This window comes from Microtus ochrogaster, linkage group LG12 (assembly GCF_000317375.1).
Source record: "Microtus ochrogaster isolate Prairie Vole_2 linkage group LG12, MicOch1.0, whole genome shotgun sequence".
Classification (NCBI taxonomy): domain Eukaryota; kingdom Metazoa; phylum Chordata; class Mammalia; order Rodentia; family Cricetidae; genus Microtus; species Microtus ochrogaster.
The window spans coordinates 4,819,540-4,837,148 of NC_022036.1; the positions used below are offsets into that span (position 1 = coordinate 4,819,540).

The 17,609-nt window shown below is 48.8% G+C and overlaps 1 protein-coding gene and 1 pseudogene across 8 annotated transcripts in view; one reads left to right on the forward strand and one right to left on the reverse strand.

Annotated features, from left to right (window-relative positions):
- The window catches only part of Zyx (zyxin), a 38,152-nt gene that overhangs the window by 3,000 nt on the left and 17,543 nt on the right, over window positions 1-17,609 (reverse strand). For 2 of the 8 annotated variants that reach the window (XM_013352475.2, XM_026787562.1), the window contains exons 2-5: window positions 5,051-5,270; window positions 4,390-4,592; window positions 4,154-4,246; window positions 3,547-4,041 (exon numbers count right to left, since the gene is read on the reverse strand). In XM_013352475.2, the coding sequence (XP_013207929.1) occupies window positions 3,547-4,041; window positions 4,154-4,246; window positions 4,390-4,592; window positions 5,051-5,258 (999 nt within the window). In that variant the 5' untranslated portion in view covers window positions 5,259-5,270. Of the gene's footprint in view, window positions 1-3,546; window positions 4,042-4,153; window positions 4,247-4,389; window positions 4,593-5,050; window positions 5,274-5,405; window positions 5,752-5,820; window positions 6,151-6,749; window positions 6,770-17,609 lie in introns of those variants that run through there. The other 6 variants (XM_026787564.1, XM_026787565.1, XM_026787563.1 and 3 more) reach the window with 6 other exon arrangements.
- LOC113457940 lies at window positions 6,282-16,526 on the forward strand (annotated as a pseudogene).

Sequence of the window (17,609 nt, forward strand, 5' to 3'; positions counted from 1 at the left end):
GCTGCTGAGCAGCCAATCAGCATGAGGAGGCCACTAGGCTGGGAGCATAGCTTAAGCCCTCAAAAGCCATTGGAGAGCCCACCCTCAGCTCTTCACACACCCTAGGTTCCGTCCCAATGAGAGGCTAAGTGAGGGTTTTGTAGTCTACCCGGTCCCAGTCCCTGCCCAGCAAGTCTTCAAGCGCCCAGGTGAGCCCATTCCTCCTATGAAGTGGATCTTGAGGGTTAAAAACTGGGGAGGGGAAGGATGTCCCTGCACAGGGACAAGGTGCTTCAGAAAGCTGCGACCTTGAGCAGGGGCTTTCTGACCTGCACCACCGCGTCCCTGAGACACTCCTTCAAGAACTCTGCATGGGTGTAGTCTATTGCAGGACTAAGTCCAACCAGCACACTGTGACCCTATCACCTGTGGATTCCTTCACCGTTCCAGCCCCTGGAGCCCCTCACCATGTCCTCCTCCACCAGAACTGTACTCAAAGCTCCACCTACCATGCTGTCCCAAGGAAAGCGCGAAAGTCATACTCCGCCTGACCTCGGCCTTAAGACTGACTCCTTCACTCACCTATTCTTAACTAGCAGGGGTCCCTGAACGGAGGCTTCACCTTTATCCTCTTTCGAAGCGTCCTTCCCTGCCCTCTGAGGACAGGAAAATGGAATTGGCTTCTCCTAGCTCTCTAGTAAATGCTACTATAAATGGCTGTTGCCATCTTGGGAAGGATAAACTATTCAACCGCACTCCTCCCTGTGGGTGCCTGTGTCCTTCCTGCAGGATGCTATCAGCTGCTGCCTCCTCTGCCCGCCAGCAGCAATGTCACTGAGCAACTCCTGTGGCCTCAAAAGTCTCTTCTTCGGTATCTTCCACCTCAGGGTAGCTCGGACCTGGGATTTATCCGCACTTTGCTCTCAAGATCCCTTCCAACTAGTCCCATCCCTCCTTTCCTCACCTACACTACTAACAGCCTAGCAGAAGGGACTGGGTGTCCCAGACTTCAACCTGACCTTGTGCCTTGCCAATCAAGTCCCTAGACTGGCTTCTCGTACTAGCCCTTTCTACAAAAGCCACACTAGGCTATCTGGCCCAATCTCTAACCCTGGGTCACAGCACTGCCTGTTTCCTGTTTCTGCCTCCACACTGCAGAAAGTAAGTGGAGACGCCAAACACTGCAGAGCTCCCAAAACACTGCAGCACCTGCCACGCCCTCCAACTCTCTGGCCCCAGCTTCTCTAGCTGGTATTTGGCTCTGCCAGATTCCCAGTTGCCTTCCCCGCAGCAGCTGTTCCAAACCTTTTCCATCCCTCTGAGCCCCCAACAGCTCGGCCCCCTTCATCACACTCACCGATGACCTCACCCCTTAAATGCCTGGCAGCTAGCCAGTTTAAGTTCCCCATCCTTCTTTCTTTCCAACCAAACACTGTGTGTCACCCTGTCCTTGCTCCTTCCAGTGCCTCGGAGGTCAACCGCTGCTCTCAGGGATTCTTCCCTGCTGGCTCCTGCCTCTTGCATACCTGCATACCTGGACTCTTCTCCCCTAACTTGAAGCTCCTAACACACACACAACACACAAGAGAGACACAGAGAGAGACTATAGTCTGACATGAACTCATTTAACAGTCCTCCTGCCTCAACTTCCCATATGCTGTGACTTACAGGCCACCATACCCAGCTTCACTGCCAAACTTTCAGAACAAGCTACATTACCAACTTCCAGGTTTGCACCAACAGCTCACTCAACGTTGGCACTGCCACAGGGCACAAACAGTCCCAAGGCCATCTACGAAGTCCTGAAAGTCAAGTCTCTGCTTATCTGAGTCCTATTCCCTCAGCCCACAAAGAACCCCAAGGTCACCTCATGAACCTCTAAGGACCCCATCCTGGGACTCCACTCTCTCTGCAGGACCCAAGGTTCCTGAGGCCTTTCACTTCCTGCTGTGGAGTTCCTGAAGGACTTGTCAGTTACTCCTGGTATGTATGGCTATGCACACACCTCTGGCTTGAGGCCTGCCCCCACATCACAGTCCCACAGTAGCTGAATGACAGTTACAGCTGAAGGCAAGTGCGCCTGAAGCCTGTTGCTCAACGTGCTGACAGCTGGACCCCTCCTTTTCCCGTCCAAACCATTTCCCCTTCGGCACTTCTCTATTTTGTCTGTAACACCGTCATTCCCCAACATTCCCCAGGCTCTGAGCCTCCTACCCCTGTTGCTAATCAGTGGCCTCCTTCCTCCTTTGGAACAGCTCTCATCCCCGGTTCTTATTTCTCACTGCAACTAAAGCTGCTGTGGCCCAGGAGTGAACTCGCCTGGGTCACAGACCTCCCTACCTCTATTATGCACCTCGGCTGGAATTACTATAGAAAACTTCCAAAAAGCAGTATTTCCAGCAATCCTCCTGGCCAAACCACACACTCAACAGTGATGCTCTAGCATGAGCAAGCTCCCTGTCGGAGATTTCTTTACAGAGTACTTCTGCCCCACCAATCTCAAGTACACCTCCAAGTTTTTCCCATATGAACCTCCTTCTGCTTTCTGTTCTTCCGATCCCTCCTCGCCCCTCCCCATGTTCATACTCTTGAATTTTGCACAGGCTATTCCTACCTAAGTGCTATGCCTGATCCTTTCTGATTTCTCAAGTTCTTAAATACTTGAAGGCAGACCAATCTCACAAAGCTGTTCCTAACTTGCCCAGTCCCCATGTTGGTTCCTAGTTTCAAATCCCTGTAACTCTGAGATTCTGAGCTATAGGAACTCAGCAACACTTCTTCCTACGCTGTCTGAAGACACACAGGCATTTACAGTAATCGGTCAGATGACCACCAGGTCCCTTCAACTCAGAAGATCTCTTCCCTTGAACTAACAGACAACTGTGCTGTCTATTTCTATTTCGAGCATTTATTGCTAGACTGAGAAGATAAGCTCGCTCTTCACCACCACTGTTTGGGGTCGCTGGTTATTTCAGACAGAGTAAAAAAAGAAGGGGACTCAAAGTTCACCCAACTTGACAGCTTGTGAGAAACAGGATAGAAATTCTACTCCAGACCCATGACTTTGGAAAGCTGAACCTGTTTGAGAGATCGCTCCTGCCCAGGTCCCAGCTTCCTGAGTACAGAACACAGTACCTGGCAGTCAGCTGACACCGGCCCACAGGTGTGTACTGGTGCTGACTACACTTTTAATCTCTAGATGTGCCCTCGGGCGACGAAAGAGCTCAGAAAAGTCAGGAACGCTGGGCTGAAGTCAAGGCCCAAAAATGGGAAAAACTAAGGTTGGGCTAGAGATCTCATTTTCCCCTTAACATTCTGGGGCAGAAGGTACAAGTGAATGCTGTCTCTGCTTAATTTAAGCCCCTGCTGCTCTGCCTACTGACCTAGGCCGCAGCTAGTACTAGGCATCCTCCAGAAGAACCTTCTCTGCCCCACCAGATAACCCCACACTTCTCCCACTGCCACACCCACTCTGGTACCCCTAATCCTCTTCGCCACTCTTACCCCACCCGCCCTTTATTTCTGTGTCCCGCTCCAGCCCCTGGCCTCAGCCTGCGGTTTCCTCACCTGGTTTTGGTTTTGAGCTGGCGGAGGCACTGGGTGCTGCTTCTCTTGAACTAAGGGCTTCTCTTTCTGCTGAGCGTAGGTGAAGTTTGGGGGCTGGGGGGATCCTGTGCCCACCGAAGAGGGGGCTTCCAGGGGCACTGACTTTTGATTGAGCTGTGGCCCAGGTGCACTTGGGGCACCAGGGCTGAACTTGGATGCCACGGGTGTAAATTTGGGAGCCACTGGAACAAACTTAGGTGCTGGAGTTGGAGCCTGAGAAAGGGGACCTCGGGGTTGTGCATTAGTGGAAGACACAGGCTGGGGCTGGACCTGGGGCTTGGCCTGAGTCTGGACGTGAAACTGGACCTGAGGCTTGGCCTGCGGCTGGGGTGGAGGCTGGGAGCTAGAAGGGGTCTTCCAAGGAGGCAAGGGTGCTGTGCCCCCAGGAACAGGCTTGGTACTAGGCTTGGGAACGAATGGGGTGGCAACTGGTGGGGGTACATATCCAGGTGACACCTGCAAAGGGAAACAGAAGGGGAATGCACTTAGAGAGGGCCGTCACCTCCTCTTTATATCCCCTCCTCTCCTTCGGGGGGGCCCCAGCCTTTTCTACTATCCTGCCCCTTACCCGGGCTTTGAAGGGGTCGTTCTTGGCCATGTCATCCAGCAGTGAGGACAGAGAGTCGATCTCCAGGTCAATACTGCTCACTTTCTCCCTGGGCTGGAGGGTCAGGGGTCAGAGCACCCATCCCAGTCTTCCCTTGTCATCCCAAACCCATCGGGGGAGAGTAAATGCTTCTCTCCGCTACACGAAGGTGTCCCCCACCCCACCTCACCTAAAGCTGTCCTCCAAGACCTCCCTACCTGCGATGGGACCTGGGTGGGGGCCTCAGGCCCTCCCTCCTCCACCAGTGGAGGTGGCGGGGAGGGGAAGATGTCCTCCTCCAGAGGAGCAGAGCAGAATGGTTCCTCGATCATCGGGGGAGGAGGAGGTGGGAATGCACCTCCCAGGGCACCCTCCGAGTCGTCGCTCTCCCCAATAGGGGGAGGAGGGGGCAAAGGAAAGTCTAGTAGGAGGAGAGAGAAGGCTATCAGTACCGGCCCTCTTTCCTCCTCTGCTCAGCACAGTTCTAACCCCCGATCCAAAAACTCTTTTCTGCATCCCAGGGAGTGTGCGGACCATAACGAGGGGCTCAGGACGCCCTGAGAGAAGCAGGTCGAGAAAGGCCGGGGATGGGCTGAAGAACCATGCAGCACCCGTTACACTTCAGAGAACGGATCCAAAGGGGAAGATTCCTGGCCCACATTCCCGCCTCCCACCCCCAGGCGGGAGACTTGGAACAGTCCCAAGGGTTCTGGCTTCTAGCCAGGAGTTCCAAGATGAGGTAAGAACATCTGCTCAGGACAGGGTGGCTGCGCCCAGCCCCCTTCGCAACAACCTTTCCAGACAACCCCAAAGTCCCCAAACCTCCGACCCCGACCTGGCGCTCGAGTGGGATCGGGAGTCCCAAGCCCAGCCGCATACCTTCTGGGGGCGGCGGGGGGATCTCGCCCACCCGGCCCATCTGTGCTCGCTGGGCCCCGGCTGCCACAGGAGGCTCGCTGTCCCCAGGCCGGAAAGGATTCACTTTGGGCTTCGGTGCCACGACCGGGGCGAACTTCTTCTGTGGGGCGTAAAACGCCGGGGCCGAGACGGAGACGGAGATCGCGGGAGGCGGGCGGGGGGCCGCCATGGCCAGGCCGGGCTGCTGGGGGTGGGTCGTCAGGTTACGCAGCGCCGTGCCGGGCTGACACCCCTTGGTCCGAGCTCCCTCGGTGACCCCACCCGCGCCTCCCTGAGTCCCCTTCCTGGGGCGGTGGAGCTGCTCCCCGCGCCTCACCGCGGGCAGGAGCGTGAGCGCCGCGTCTCGGATGACCGCTCGGCGCCGAGTCCTCGGACTCCGCGTCCCGGTCCCAAGCAGCCTCTAGCCGGGCGGGGAGGGACGACGCGCAAGGGAAGGGAGGGAGGGGGCGGGGAGAGAGAGGCGCCCAGACCATACAAGGAGCGGCCCGGAGAGGGGGCGGGGAGAGACCGGGGAGGGCGGACTGGGCAGGAAACGCCCCCAGGAAGGGGCCCGGGTCCTGCCCCGGGCTCCCGGCTCTGCTATGGTCCGCCTGCGGCCTCCCCACTCACCACCGCCCCCGCCGGGCACAGACCACCCTTCCCCAGCACAGGCCTCTGATGTCATTTCCTGACCTGCCACCTACCCTCCTCCACTCCCCGCCCGACCCGCGGGTGCTCGAGATCTGACTCACCGTCCCCACTCCTGGCTGAGCGGGCCGGCGAGTATCCCAGAGGTCCCGAAACAGCTCAGTCCCACTCCCCGGGCCTGCCTGCCATTGACTGACCCCCCGCCACCTCCAGCAGCTCCAGCTCTTCGTCCCACGTGTCCTGTGGTCAGTCGGGGTTCGCAGGACTGGGATGGGGCCCTGCTCCTAAGTGGGCGGAGATGGTGAGGGGGCGTTCGTCCTGCTGGCACCCGGCCGGGCCCTGTGTAACCACTAGTGAATGAGCGGAACCGAAGCGCTCTTGGGGGATGCTAACTTCCAAAACTAGGCAGCCTCTTAAGGCTTCTAGGAATTCTCATAGCCATAGACCCTGCCTGCATATCTGTTGCCCCAGGGAAAGAGTCCAGCGCTCAGTCTGGGAAATGAAGGTGGGAGGACTCAACCTGGGTGAAGCTGCTCTGGTAATAACGTCCTAGGAAGACCCAACGATGTTAGTAGCCTCGGGGACTAGTCCTTGTGGGTCCTTCAGCAAACCTTCCCCAGTGGGGTGTCAGCTGCTCCCGGGGCTGAAGCTCGGTGGAGCCCCCCACTGGTCCAACCGGATTCCTCAGCCTGAGACTGCCGCAGGCTACGTGAAAAACGTCTGACCGAGCTAGTGCCTGCCCAGCTTACTTTCTTACTCTCCTTCCTTCCTACCTGCCTTCCCTTCCTTCTTTTTATAAGATTGCCTACGGAGGGAACTTCTTGCACATTCACTACGTCCTAATTACAGAGTCATGCGTTCGGACCTCTAGTTCCGTATTCATTCCTGGGTGCTTCCTTTAGTTTTACCCTGTAATCCCCTACTATTGGTGTTCCCCATCTGCTGCACCATACTGTCCAGGAACTCTGGGCTATGCTTTAGGGGAATGCAAACTAGTACCATGAATTTGGGGTGAAAAAAACGGGGGTGTTACCTGAAAAGATGACCCCAGGGGCTAATTCAAGTCAGACTTAATTAGCTTCCTTGGCAAAGAGTGAGTGCAGGGTGAGGCCTGGGAGCCCAGTTTCCTACTCGGACAAGGGACAAGTTACAAGTTTCCTCATTCGTTCTGTTCCATTGCTCACATCTGTAAAAGAGGTGTTTTTTTTTTAACTCATTTGCCTGTTGCTTTATGTGAAGAAATTAATAACATGCCATGTCTGAATTTTTTTTATATAGTTCTCAGTATTACTTACCATTGCAAGTTCCAGGCTGGCCAAGAAAGGAAATTCCCAGCCAGTTAACCTAGGCAGCTTTCGCTCACAGACTCCCTTCCAGTTTGTCAGGCAGGTCTAATGTGTCTTGTACATTCAGTGCTCTCTCCTTCCTTCAACCTTAAGTCTTTAATCATATCTGTGACTATGCATTCATCATCTTTCCAGGCCCCGCTAGTCTCTCTTTTCTCTGTCATCTTAATGTTTCCATCACCAAGATTTTGCATACCATGCATGGCCATGGATGACACAAAGTGTGCAGGTACAGACACTCTGACATGCACAAGCTGGTCCTAGGCCTGTCCCTATGACGATCTGCTAGAAATTGGATACTAGATTTACTCTGCATGTTGGAGATTGTTTCTTGGGCTCTGGAGACCAGGAGTCATCACCGTCCTTCCAAATAGGCCCATGTGGAAAAGTAGAGATTGTTTCCAGATAACTTTATAAGAGTAAAAGCCACCTACCCTCTTGAAGCCTCCTTAAGGAACATCGAAAAATAGAGTATGTGTAATTGTTGGCAGCTGAACCTATTTATAAATCAAGAATAGGAGAGTGTGTAGGCAGACTCAATTCCACAGACAACTAAGAGCATTCAGGATGCAGAATATTAGAGCTAAGAGTTTTAAGCTGGCCATTCTAAGTACAAAGCAGAAGTAAAACAGAATTTCCCAAAGGGTCAATGCTATTAAAATACAGGCACCGAGAAGAAATTACCCTAATCATTCCTGGGTATTTTTCTTAAGCAAGCAATTTTGTTTGATGATCTTGGGTAGTATGAGTGTAGGAAATTAGCCAATGTCTCCACTTCAAGCATGTACTAGACCAGGAAAAGAAAGCTTTCTTGCTTTTTTTTGTACTTTCTTGTACTCACTGACCTTGGCTACTAAGATATCCCTACACACTTCCAAGGCTTTAGATGCACTAGGTATGAGAAAGTATTATCCTCCCCAGAAAGGTATTTAGTACAAAGTATGACATGCAAAGCATTTGTGGAAGAAACAGCATAGTGACCAAAGAAAAAATCCCAAAGCAAAGACAAAGATGCTATCAGAAGCTTTTTCTATATGCTGGCTGCAGGCAGACCAAAGGCTACCTACCTTAAGCAGCAGCATACTGCTGAAACATTAACAATGACTGCAATAATTGCTCACACTCAGGGCAGGTACAACCCAATGGCACAGTGCCTGCCTAGCATGCATGACATCTTGGGCTTGATCTCCAGCAGCCCACCTATGTGTGCATGCACACACACACACACACACACACACACACACAGAGAGATAATGCATTATCATTGTTGGCTGTTACACAATTCTAAGCTGTAGGAAACTTATTACTCCCATTTAGTATTAACAATAAATCTATGTGGTTATGTTATTTTTTTATCATCATTATTATTATCCCTTTTGGCAATTAAGGAAATTAAAGCTAACTAGATGTTGGATTTTCACCTCCTAAGCTACATACTTGTTTTGGTAATACAGTGTATGGGGTAGTTTTTGTTGTTGTTGTTGTTGTTGTTGTTGTTGTTGTTTTTCAACTTGACACAGCTAAGGCCATCTGGAAAGAGTATTCTCAAATGAGGAAATGCTTCCATCAGATCCCCTCTAGGCAAATTTGTGAGACATTTTCTTGATTTGTAATTGATGTGGGGCGGGAGAACCTGGCTCAATGGGGGCAGTGTCATCCCTGGACAGAGACAAACTAAGCTCGCCATGGGGAGCAAGCCAATAAGCAGTGTTCTATAGTCTCTGCTCCAGTTATCTCCATATCTTGAACTTTTGCCCTGGCTTCCCTCAGTGATGGCCTGTGATCTGGGATGTATAGGTCAGATCAACCCTTTCCTTCCCAGTTTGCTTTTGGTCGTGGTGTTATCACAGCAATAGAAAGCAAACTAAGATATACAAGTTCTTTAGTATTTTAAATATTCCTGCCTACTTCTCATTACCCTCCAGTCTCACTTACATTTTTCTGTTCCATAACTCCTCTTACACTCCAGCCCGGCCCTCCACAGACCTCCACGGACCTCACGACTCTCACTTTCCATCATTCTACATCATCAGATTCTCTCTGTCTGTCTCTGCACTGGTACACACACACATACACACACATACACACACACACAGACACACACACAGACACACACACACACACACACATACACACACATACACACACACAGACACACACACATACACACACACAGACACACACATACATACAGACACACATACGCACACACACACACTGACACACATACACACACACACAGACACACACACACACACACCTATTCGGCATTCGTAAGCTGTTATAATCCCATTACATAACATCATCCCGCCAAGAGGTTTCTTGGGGATTGTTAGCATCAGTTGTTAGCTATTGGGACCAGAATCGGGGATGGCAAAGGCTTTTATATGGTTGTATTTCCCCACGAACATGAACTGCTTCTGTAATCTAAGAAAGAGAGGAGATGTATGAGGTCTGTCATGTCCCTTTGCCTTTGCAGAGTGCTCTCCTTAAACTCGGGGCTGCGAACATGTGGCCTACAGTTTCCCACGTGCAGCCCAGTGTCTTGTTTCCCTGGTCCCATGAGCACTTGCTTGTCAGTACAGAAGTCTCCTGGACTTGACAATAGTGATGGGAGTGGAGATGAAATGAAGGTGGAGCTTTTGGCCAAAGCCCCAGCCAACCAGCTTCCTGCTATGCCCAGCTGCCACTCCCTCAATGAAGGGCGGGACAGACAACAATAATGTCATGGGGCCTCTGTGCTTCCAGGTCAGCCAAATGGCTGATGTCATAGCTTCCTCCTACATGCACTTTCTCTTCCTCGTCACCAACCTCAGGTCAATCCATATTTTTTAATAACTTCCATATTCTAGACAGCCTAGTCCTTGCTCTCAGAGGAAAAAAATAAAGTCACCTAGTTTTTGGTTTTTTAAAATCATCTACTCCATAGTGCTGTCTTAGTAAAATAAATATTAATAGCTGGTTGGCTTTCTCAGCTAGAACTTTTATTATGATCCCATCAGATCTGAAGTAGCAATGAGAGGTCTATGGGGCCAAAGGAGACAAATCTGCAGAGGTCAGAGGAGCAGTGTCAGGCAGAGATACCACCCTTAGTGCTGGCCAGATGGGCACTCACAAGCATTGCAAGCGTCAGTTCACAAATGTGGGGGCCAGGCAAGGCAGATGGTCAAATGGCAAAGAGTCAGCACTCACAGGAGCTGTGAAGGGCAGACAGGAAAAGAGGCCCAGGGCACCCACAGCAACACAGGCAGATTGCTGGCACAGAGGCTACCGGCAGTGGGGCATCTGCCACTTCCGTCTTCCTGCACCCAGAGGAAGCCAGAATCAGAGAGAGCCTGGCCTTGAAGCTGCCGCATTTGTCACTGAAAACAGCTCTGTCATTATAGGGAGTAAACATTTCAGAGAGTCGGGGATACATGCGTATGGAGATAGCTGATAGGGCTGAAATGGAAAGTACTTACATGGAAGCGCCTGCCACTCCCACTCCCCTTCAAAGAGGTGGGCTGAACATCAGGAACCCACCCAAGGGGTAGATCTGACCCAGGAAGTGACTGCTCATGAGCAAGCAGCCGAGCTTGCATGTGCTACCGGGTTGGTTGCTGTCTACTCAGCACCCAGGGATGGGAGCTAGGTGGCAGATGACTGCTGTGTCAGAGAGAAGAGAGGAATTTACTCAGAGCAGCGGAAGCCAAGATCGTCTACTTGCTCAGGCAGACTACTCCAGGTACCTAAGTGGGAGCCATGATACTCGTGCCCCCCAGAAGTCTCCCAGCTCCAGCTTCCAGCTGAGTTGCTGCAGTTGACTTGGCAGTGACCCAGCACAAAGCCTGGCACAAATCTAGGGCCTTACATACATTACTGATGGACACTGAACTTCAGCGCCACTAGAATCCCACAGTCGATACCCAGCTCTATATTTTAAAAATGCTCCAGGATCTCCATGACTTCCCAACTCATTGATACCACAGTACTGAGAAGCCACAACGTGCAGTGCATTCTGTGGTGGGATATCGTATGAACAAAGTTGCTTCTCAGCCTTTGTTTAACATCAAACATAGTATAATACTGAGCCTTCATAGACAGTCCACATCCTTAGAAGACCTACTAGGAAAAATGTTCATCACATAATAGCAACCTGGGGACTGGAAAGAACATGGGCATGTGGCATGTATTACCTGGGCCCCAGAGCTCAAGAAAAGAATATCTGCTATAAAATTTAACCATGAGGAGCCACTCCTACAAGACTCTGTAACAGCTGGGACATAGCCCATGCCAGGACCACAGAGAGGCAAGCCCACAGGGTGTCCAAGGGGTGAGGGGCAGTGCAGGTTGAAGAAAGGCCGGTTGGAGACAGGCAGATTATCATATCGAGTTTGAGGAAGAGCTGTGGCTTTATTCTGAGAACAATGTGGAGCCCCTGCAGCGATTTAGATGCCAAAGAATGGCAGGACAGTGTTCAGAATGTTGTGAATGCCACAGTAGGATAAAGTGGTAATAGCAGGAACATGGGTATAGTCAAAAGGCTGTTGTAGAACAAGAGAGGCAAGGGAGACTTTGCAGATGAATCAAAGAGACAGAAAACAGTTTAAGGACCTTAAATTGTGGGCAGACACTAGTGCTGGGTTGAATGTGGGGAGGGAGAAATGAAAACATCATGGGCCTCGCTCAACTTGTGGTTTCAACTCTTCTATGTGATATGGTTTTCCCAGAGGGTCACAGCTCTGGACATACGAGCTGTTTCATTCTGGGCATGCCCAGAATAAGTCAGTGCACAGGGGCCAGTGCTCTGCCCTCATCCAGACCATAGAATTTTGCTCTGGTTTCAAATGTATGTCATCTACCTCTGAACAGAATTTTATGATATTCTTGGCTCAGAAAATCACCTATACTTAAAGGGTTTCAACCCATAGTCACCAGAACCTGTAGCCCTTGTGCCTATGAGGAGATAGGGGTAAGAAGGCTTAGTTCATGGCAGCTATGAAGAAAGGAGGGGCCAAGGTGCCAGGAGTCCTTTTAAGGACAGACCCTATAACTAACTTTATTCTACCATGCCATACCCCCTAAAGGTCCCAACAAGTCAAGATAGTGCCACCGGCTGGCAGCCTAGCATTTAGCATATGGGAACTTTTGTTGACATTTATTTATACCATTCAAACAATACTACAAGTATTGTTTGAGAAGTTGAGAGCGTTTTGGATGGTGGGCTTTGAGGGACTCTGTCATTTGGTGGCTAGGTAGAAAAGTAGGTGTGTCCCTTCCTCAGACGTGTGTCCCCCATTTCCCCCATCTCCCATGTCCTCTAGCAGAAGAGAATAAAGGATGCTCCCTCCTCTCTACCTTTGTGAGCTCACAGCCTCCCCTCTGGCCTCTGCCTGGAAACTACCAGAGTGTATCTCATTAGGTTCCCCATGTGTCAATCCCGTAAGAAGCCCTGGATCTTCAATGTGCCTTACATCTTACCCGCTTGCTGAACTTCTGAACCTTCCAGGTGGATCTGGAGCTCACAGGCCATTCTTAGCTAAAAAAAAGAAAAAAAGAGAAAAAAAAGGAAAGCATTCTCTCCCTCCCTGCCCTAAACTGCCAAGGACACACCTCCTCTGTAGCCCTATCAAGTGGCAGCAATGTCTTTCCACCACAGCCTTTGTGCCACTAGTCCTGGCCATGAAACAAATGTCTCTTTGGAGCCTCACTGCCATGTCTAGACAATTCCTCTTTGTTCCTCCATAATGACTCCAAGCTTTGAACATCATGTCATCAAACTGTGAACTACTGCATGTACTTGTACAATCCTTTATCATCCCGGGCCGTACACACTCATTTCCAGAGGATTGCTATGTTCTGTGCACTGTCAGCCGTTCCAAAAGGATTCGGCCATGCGTTCTCTGTCATTCTAACATCCTTGTAGATGGCTCCTCACTAGCCTTGTTCCCTTCAGAGCCTTATCCATCATCACCATTTCCTTCACAAAATGTGAACCACACCCATAACTTTTTTAACATTAAAAAGAGAACACTACTTTTAATAATATACTTTCAAGACTTTGTTTGGTGGTAGTTTGGTGGTTCTCATTTTTATATATGCTTGTATACCACTTACATGCCTCGTGCCTGAGAAGGCCAGAACTGGGTGTCAGATTCCGTGGAACTGGAGTTATAGTCGTTATGAACTGCCTCTGTGTATTAAAAACCAAACCCAGATCCTCTGGAAAAACAGCCAATGCTCCTAACAGCTGAGTCATCTCTCCTGCCCCATAATATACCTTTTTAAACCAGTATGTTTAAAATCCTACCATTTCAATGTGTAGCTGACATTTTAAAAAATATCAGTGCAATATTTCCTCTTCATGATAATTCTTAAGAATTCACTATGCATTTTACACTGTAGCACATCTTTTAAAAATATTATTGTATGTTCTTTGGTAATTGCATATGTGAATACAGGGTATTTAGATCATATCCATTTCTCATATCTCCTTTCTAACCCTTTTTGGTTGCCCCCACACACTGTCAATGACTGAGCTCTTTTTGCTCTTCCCCTTCATGCTCTGTTTTGTAACCACTGAGTACAGTCAGTGCTGCCCATATGTGAAAGAGCATCACCATTAACAGGCTCATGGGCAACCTATTAGGGGCCACATTGCTAAAGAGAACTGAGTCTCTTCTCATTAGCCATGATCTGCCAAAAGCTCCTCAGTTGGGAATAGGGTTGTGTGAGCTCCCCCGATAGCACCTCAGTTAATACAAGTCTCATTTTTGTGTGTTGTTGACACATTGCTAGTGGCCAGCACACCACACTATACAGTCCCAAACAGATAGTGTGCCACCGCTTCCCTCTCTCCAACCAGTTCCTTTTGTCTTCTAGCTCCCTCCCTTCGTTCACTTTAGTTCAAATAATTCCTGGATCCCAAGACCCATAATAACACTTTCCTTAACCATGTTTTCATATCAATTTACATTCCTTGGACAGCTGAAAAACTCACTCTTCCTGAGCCTGCGCCGAGTTTCCTTGTGCCTCTTGCAAACCCAATCCTGGGTTAGACCACACCTATGAATTTCAGCAGGATTGGAAAGAATATACAGACATCTGTCCAGTCTCATTTGAAAATTCATGACGATGGACTTCAAGTGGCCCTGGGCAATTCTGCTTCCTGATAAGCATCCCAGTTTTCATATCTATTTACTTTCCCAGTCTCTAGGAAGACGTGTAGACCTCATCCTTAATTTACTTATCCTTCTTCAGCCTCGTGCACAGCTGGTACCTTACTTCTGGTTTCACTGAGGAAATCAAAGTAATGCCACACCCCCTTCTACACATCTTCCAAAAGTATTCCTTGATCTTTTCTATTCATTCTGTTTCAACAACATATGCAAGATACACTCTGTGAATTTTGAATGTAATTGGCTCCCATAAGCTCAAAGGGAATTTTAGAATTAGAAGAATTCTATTAGAAGAAGTGGCTTTGTTGGAGTAGGTCTGGTCTTGTTGGAGAAAGTGTGTCACTGGCGAGGCAGTCTCTGAGGTTTCATATATGCTTAAGCCACACCCAGTGTCTCAGTTCACGTCCTGTTGCCTGCCAATCAGGATGTAAGGCTCTCAGCTACCTCTCCAGCACCATGTCTGTCTGCACACTGCCTTGTCCCACCATGATGATAATGGACTGAACCACTAAACTATAAGCCATCCAATTAAATGTTTTCCTTTATAAGAAAGAGTTGTGTGGTCATGGGTGTCTCTTCACAGCAATAGAAACCCTAACTACAAAACATTTCTACCTTGGATCATTGCACTTGACATTTCTTGTGCCTAGTTTATTCTTCCACAAAGCTAGGCATGGTAGAACATGACTGTAATCTCATATAACACAGTTTTTTCTAGGTACACCAGGATACACCCCAGATACACCAGGTACACCCCAGATAGGCACTGACAAAGAAAAAAAAATCCATCTAAGTGCATCTTGGTGAGTCAATGATTTTACAGGGGTTACACCGGAGCATGGATGAGAGATTGCCAATAAGAACATGGGTCAAGTCAATTTTTATTGCCTCAAAACCCAACCCGAGCATGAGTGATATCTCCCAAAGAGTTGTTCCTCTGAGGCCCAAACTCCAGCCAACCTCTCACATTTAGAGAACAGGAGTGAGGGTGACCAGAATCTCAGAAGGGACATTTGTGACTGCTCTCACCCCATTCTTTCTGTGAGGGGGTGTTTGACATCCTCTTTACCATCAACATAGACTAGCTGTCACTGTGCTGTTCTGTTTATCTTCTGACCATACTTGCATTCTGTAAGCTATTACCATCTACTTCATGATAACCGATGGTGATGCCACACCTCCAGGAATTAGCTTTATTACAACACTCTATTACAAAGACTCCCCCTCAAGAGCAACCCTAGCGGGAACAAAGCAAAACCACGATGTTCTTCAACTGTATTATTTTACATTGCTGCAACATAGTACCTGACAGAAGGAGGAGGATTCATTTGCCTCGGCAGGTTAGAGCCCATCTTGGTGGGGAAGACATGCATAGGCTTAGTCTGGAGCAATAGGAATGTTTAGTCGCTTCTTGTTTCATGGTACAAAACAGGGCTACATCCAGAAATGGGGCTTGAGCTATAATGCGCAAAACCCAGCCTTGTTGACCCTCATCCTCCAGATATGCCCCAGGACCTTTAAAAGTTCCAGCTATCCCAAATAGTTCCTCCAGTTAGGGACTAAATATTTAAACATATGAGCCTGTGGGAATATTTTATATTTAAACCATAATATATGCTCCTGTCCTCACAGGTTCATGGCCATCTCAAAATGCAGAAGGCATCCAGTCTAACCTCAGAATTCCCTATGGTCTTAACAGTTTCAGCATCATTCAAAAGTTAAAAGTCTGGGTCTGGTGGCAGCCATCAAGGAGCCAAGATTGATGAATATAAATACATTCAAGATTTAGAACAGAAGAAGCAGTCAAATATGATGCACTTTTTTCTGACGGTCTGCAGTGAGCAGTTCTCTGCCCTGCACAGGGCTCCCTACTCCACACAGCCAGATAAAGCAGGCAGGCTGGGATACAAGGCCTACCAAGGTTATGTCATGATGTATAGGATTTGTGTCCTCTATGGTAGCTACAAATGCCCAGTTCCTAAGGATGCAGTTTAGGAATTCATTGATATTATCTCCATTGATCCATTCTGTAAAGCTATCAGAAGAAATCCTGACATTCAGTGGGTCACCAAACCTGTGCACAAGCACAAGGATATGTGTGTGCTGTCATCTGCAGGAGGCAGGAGCCCTGGTTTTAGAAAGGACCACAGACTCTACCACATTATTAGTGGTTCTTGCTGTGCAGGCTAGAAAAGGTGCAATACTCTCTGGCTCTACCATTTAATACACATAATGTTCGTAAAATTCATACCCACGGAACAATTTAGGGCAGTCAAAAAAAAAAGCAAAAGTTCAAAGCGCTGTTGAGACTCAAAGTCTCAATCAAATTTAACATAATGAAACGGGCAAAGAGATACTTTCAAAATATAATGGCAAATAATGGCCATCCTCATTCCAAACAGGAGGGAAGATGGGGAAATAGTAAGAAAGGATTGGACCAAAGCAAGACTGAAACACAGTAGGGCAAACATAAAACCTTGTATCACTATGAGGCACTCAGGGTTTCTGGTAGCATCATTTGGGCTCCAATAGGCTTGGGTAGTCCCACCCCACAGCCCTGTCATCTGCAGCATTATATAACTTTTCTTTTGGACTGGCTACACACGATGCCTGCAGCTTTCCTCCGCTGTTCTACATTCCCAGCATCTCTGACATCTTAGGGTCTCCACTGTAGCTTAAGCGTCACCCTCAATGTTTTGCACATTGACTTCTTGGGGCCTTCTAGAAAGAAATCTGATTCTGCTGCACAATAACTAGCCTCATTGATTGGTTTTTGTTTTTTCTTTCTGAAATCTTGGCTCAAGCCTTCTTGTCCCTGTTATTCTGGCATCCTGCATGTCTTCAAAACCAGCAGCAATTAAATGGTACCCAGCTCTCTTGCCAGCTCAAGATGTCCTCTTCTGACAGTGGCTACACGTGCTTATAGCTGACCCTGGGGAGACATTTCCCTAGATAGCTTTCACTAGAGGCTCCATCTTTCTATACTCTTTCTCTTTAGTGCATGTTTTTCAAATGAGTTTTTGGTTTAATACCCTGGAGCCTTCTATGGGTTGGGTGGTTCTTCCATATTGCAAAGTGTCTGGTTTCTTTTTAATTGTACCAATCTCCTTAACAACCATAGCTGGCTTGCCCTCACCAATCTTGTCTGAAATTTGAAACTTCCTCATGCTCCTCTGCATACCAAACTACAAAATTTTCTCGTATTTTTACTGCTGTACTTTCTGTTCCTTGTCACTGAAAAAACTGCGTAAGAGCTGTGAGCAGTAACCATATCACAGCCTGGATGGTATGCTGTCTTGCAATTTCTTTTTTTTTTTTTTTTTTTGTTTTTCGAGACAGGGTTTCTCTGTGGTTTTGGAGCCTGTCCTGGAACTAGCTCTGTAGACCAGG